General features: G+C 35.1%; 1 protein-coding gene and 1 long non-coding RNA gene across 2 annotated transcripts in view; both read left to right on the top strand.

The window, feature by feature from the left end:
• Nucleotides 1–3,331, top strand: part of LOC106884268 (uncharacterized) — a 101,988-nt gene extending 98,657 nt beyond the window's left edge. The window contains exon 3 of the long non-coding RNA XR_008265090.1: nucleotides 2,843–3,331. This is a non-coding gene — a long non-coding RNA (uncharacterized LOC106884268). The remainder of the gene's footprint in view (nucleotides 1–2,842) is intronic.
• Nucleotides 3,332–3,336: 5 nt separating this feature from the next.
• The window catches only part of LOC106884266 (uncharacterized), a 107,749-nt gene continuing 107,451 nt past the window's right edge, over nucleotides 3,337–3,634 (top strand). Inside the window, exon 1 of the mRNA XM_014935548.1 lies at nucleotides 3,337–3,458. Within this exon, the coding sequence (XP_014791034.1) occupies nucleotides 3,337–3,458 (122 nt within the window). The remainder of the gene's footprint in view (nucleotides 3,459–3,634) is intronic.

Here is a 3,634-nt window from a genome sequence, read left to right as displayed (position 1 = left end):
TATATATACTGATTTCATCAAAGTCTTACTGCGTAAGCAGAATATGTTTCCCTGAAGAGATCGAGAAAGATCGAAATATGCCCTTTAGTTGGCTTTAAATATCAAATCCATTCCCAGTTGCATCAACTTAGTTTTCTAAAAAATTAGATTAGCTGATTAAGTTACTTGGTTTCTAATATTAAATATATCCAAGGGGAAGTTTTGTTTATTAATTGCGTGGAAAACCTCAATTAGTCGAACTTTTTCTATTCATTTATGGATGTATGTATGTGCGTGTATCTATACATATAAGCGTGCGTGTATATGTGCACATGTACATATATGTATGTATGTATCATTTTATATACACCATATGTATTGCAGTGTATATATATATATATATATATATATATATATCTTAACTTCTACTGAATATTCAGTTCAGACAGAGTAGTGTAAATCTAACAGAAATACATTAACTTTCTAAAATGGTAAAACATTTTAGAAATTCAATTTTGCTTGAATAAACAAGAAACCATAAGTACCGAGAATTAAACAGAATTTGGTTGATACTTACATATGATGTTTGTAAAATAATTTTGAAAATACCATCGTATATCTCCTCATCATTTAAGAAACAAACATCATATAAATGTAACCAAACATATTTTGTTTGTTTCTCGTAACTTCTTGCTCATTCAAGCAACATTTAATATTTTACCATTTGACATCCAAGTTTTAATGTGCTTCATTCAGATTTAAGCAGCTTGAAGTAAAATCTTAATTCCCCAATGAAAAATCACTTGAAATATACGCAGCTCTTTATGGATAAAATGGAAAAGCTATCATACTTTTCATATTGATTTCAAATCTTGGTACAAGGCTAGAAATTTTATCGTATTTTTCATATAAAAAAAAATCGAGCGAAACCAAAATTTATGCTGAAGTAAAACCATGCAAACCATGTACCATGTAAACCAACGAACAATTGTATGCGCGCGTGCAAACACACATGCAGACGGACAAACACGTATGCACGCGCGCTCACAGTTCCAAGGTTCTTTGTCGGGTCTGCTGTGATGTGTGGATTGCTTATTACACGTTAGAATGTAACTACAGAAACCCATGCACACATATTCAAACGCACTCGCAGACTGACACCACTAGGTGGGTGAATCAAAGAAAGAACCTATGCGTGTACGATCGACCAGTTAAAAATAGCAGCTAAATTACCCACTTATCCCTCCACAAAGATGAGACGGTCATGGTTGTAACTCCTTTGGGTATAAACCTACTCGCTCAAGACTGACAACAACAACTTTGTGGATATTTTGAGAGTGGGGGAGTGACCGATATTTGCGATTCTTTACTTTTAACGGGAGCCGAAACTATCAAATTCTCTGGAATAATTGTTGTCGACTCACACAACTCATGTCTGGTTTCCTTAGTTTTCAAAATTTTATTCGCTTCATAATCAGTCAGTGTTAAGTCGTATCAGAGTCTTTCGGGCAGTCTTAGCTCTTTTCGTCAGACGGTTTTAAGACATCTTAGATTCCTTATGTATTAACCCTTTTAATCAGACAAATTTTAAGACGTCAGGAAATTTTTGCAATCAGTGTCAACTGCTGAGAAGGTAATTACTTTTAGATTTTCTATTTTCATTGTCCCAAAATATTTGTCTTAATCATTGTCATTAGTAATGATGAATAAAACATTCCTAAACATTTAACAATTTGTTTTACATTTTATTTCAGTGCTTAGAGAGAAAAAAAAATCACAACTTTCATGATCGTCTGCCTTTCTATGTCATCAGGTTCATGTCTGACTTTCACGATAAAGAAAGACTTTCTGTTGCTTCTTAAGTTTTCCGTTTCTGTCTGCAATTCACAAAGCATCTGTCTTTTCTTTTCCCTTTTCTGCCTGCACAATAAACACCTGAACACTTGTTTAAATAACTAGAAGGAAAGAAAAAAAGCACCTTTAGGTGAATAGTCTAAGACAAATGCTTCTTTCAACAGATTACGTATGCGTGCAGTGTGTGAATGTTTGTGTGTGTGCATTTAGACGATAGATAGATAGATAGATAGATAGATAGATAGATAGATAGATAGATAGATATACATACATGCCTTTAACGAAGAAATCGCTCCCAGTATTCCTAGTAGTTATTTTATCGGTCTCTTTTGCCGAACAGCTAATTTACGGGGACGTAAACACACCAACCTCGGTTGCCAAGCGATGGTGCGGGGACACACACTCACACACACACACACGTGTGTATATATATATATATATATATATATATATATATATATATATATATATATATATACAGGGAGAATTCAGAAAACAAAACAAAAGACGAAGACAGGTGGTGTGTCAGTTTCCGTCTACCAAATACACTCACAAGGCTTTGGTTGGCCCGAGGCTACAGTAGAAGGCACTTACCCAAGGTGCCACGCAGTGGGACTGAATCCGGAACCTTGTGGTTGGGAAGCAAGCTTCTGCCACGATGTTAATTATATTAACAGTTGACGATTTACTCTGAGTTTCTCCCTAGATTGAAAGCAGAATGTCGACTTTTTGATATAAACACACACACACACACACGCGCGCGCGCGCGCGCACACACGCATACCTAATACGTAAACCCATAAATATGCGTGTGTGCGTGCGCGATTACGGTTATGTTTGTATTTGTGTAGGCATATATTTAAGTTATATTCTTTCTCTTATGTCTTGCCTATGTGTATTTAAGATAAAAATAAAAAAAACATAGTGAATATATTTAGACTGTTGTTATGAGAAAAAGATCAGTTATCTAATATTATCATATCACCATTCTCTCTGTTTCTCTTTGCAGATTACTTTAATACATTTTGTATCGGCATTCCCTGCTCTGGAAGCTTATAATCTGAACATTTTTACTCATTACGCATTCGCCCTCTCTTCAAGTTTTACCCTGCCTTGAATCAAATTGGATAAAACTCAGCAAAAATGTACAAGCCTCTAAGACATTGACTCACTTCGAAATTCTTTGGAACAGACTTCTCATCTAGAAGCTAATTCCATTCCAATATTGTCCAACCGAGCTACAGAGATGTCACAAAGTATGGTTTCCATATACGTTCTGATAATGAGAAGGGGAACGCGACAAACTCTTGAGACATGAAGTAACCACAATTATTTCTTGGGCGATTTTTATTTTTTTATTTCAGTTTCAGAAAAGAAAAAAAAACACAGAATAAATAAAAAGTTGGTGGGGGTAAAATAAAATACAGATGCAAATATTTCCTTTCCATTAGTTGGTAATGAATTCAGGTGTAACTGTTGAAGATATATTGTACAAAGACAACCATGAAGGGCGAAGGGAGTCCGGGGGCTATCTATACGGAACTTACGGATGATGAACGGGAGAAGATCCTTGAAGTGATACAACGAGATTTCGCACTTCGGGAAAATGAAAAGAAACGGCTCAAGTAAGGATCCTATCTACTCTTCTACTTTTCCATGGTACTCAAACCCCCAACTCTCTCTGCTCGCGTATTCTCTCTCTCTCGTCCTATCTATCTATCTATCTATCTATCTATCTATCTATCTATCTATCTATCTATCTTTTCTGTTCGTGTTTTTCTTCATGTATTTTAATTCTTAT

The sequence above is a fragment of the Octopus bimaculoides genome, chromosome 10 (genome assembly GCF_001194135.2).
Source record: "Octopus bimaculoides isolate UCB-OBI-ISO-001 chromosome 10, ASM119413v2, whole genome shotgun sequence".
NCBI lineage: Eukaryota > Metazoa > Mollusca > Cephalopoda > Octopoda > Octopodidae > Octopus > Octopus bimaculoides.
This window is presented reverse-complemented; position numbering and strand designations above follow the sequence as displayed.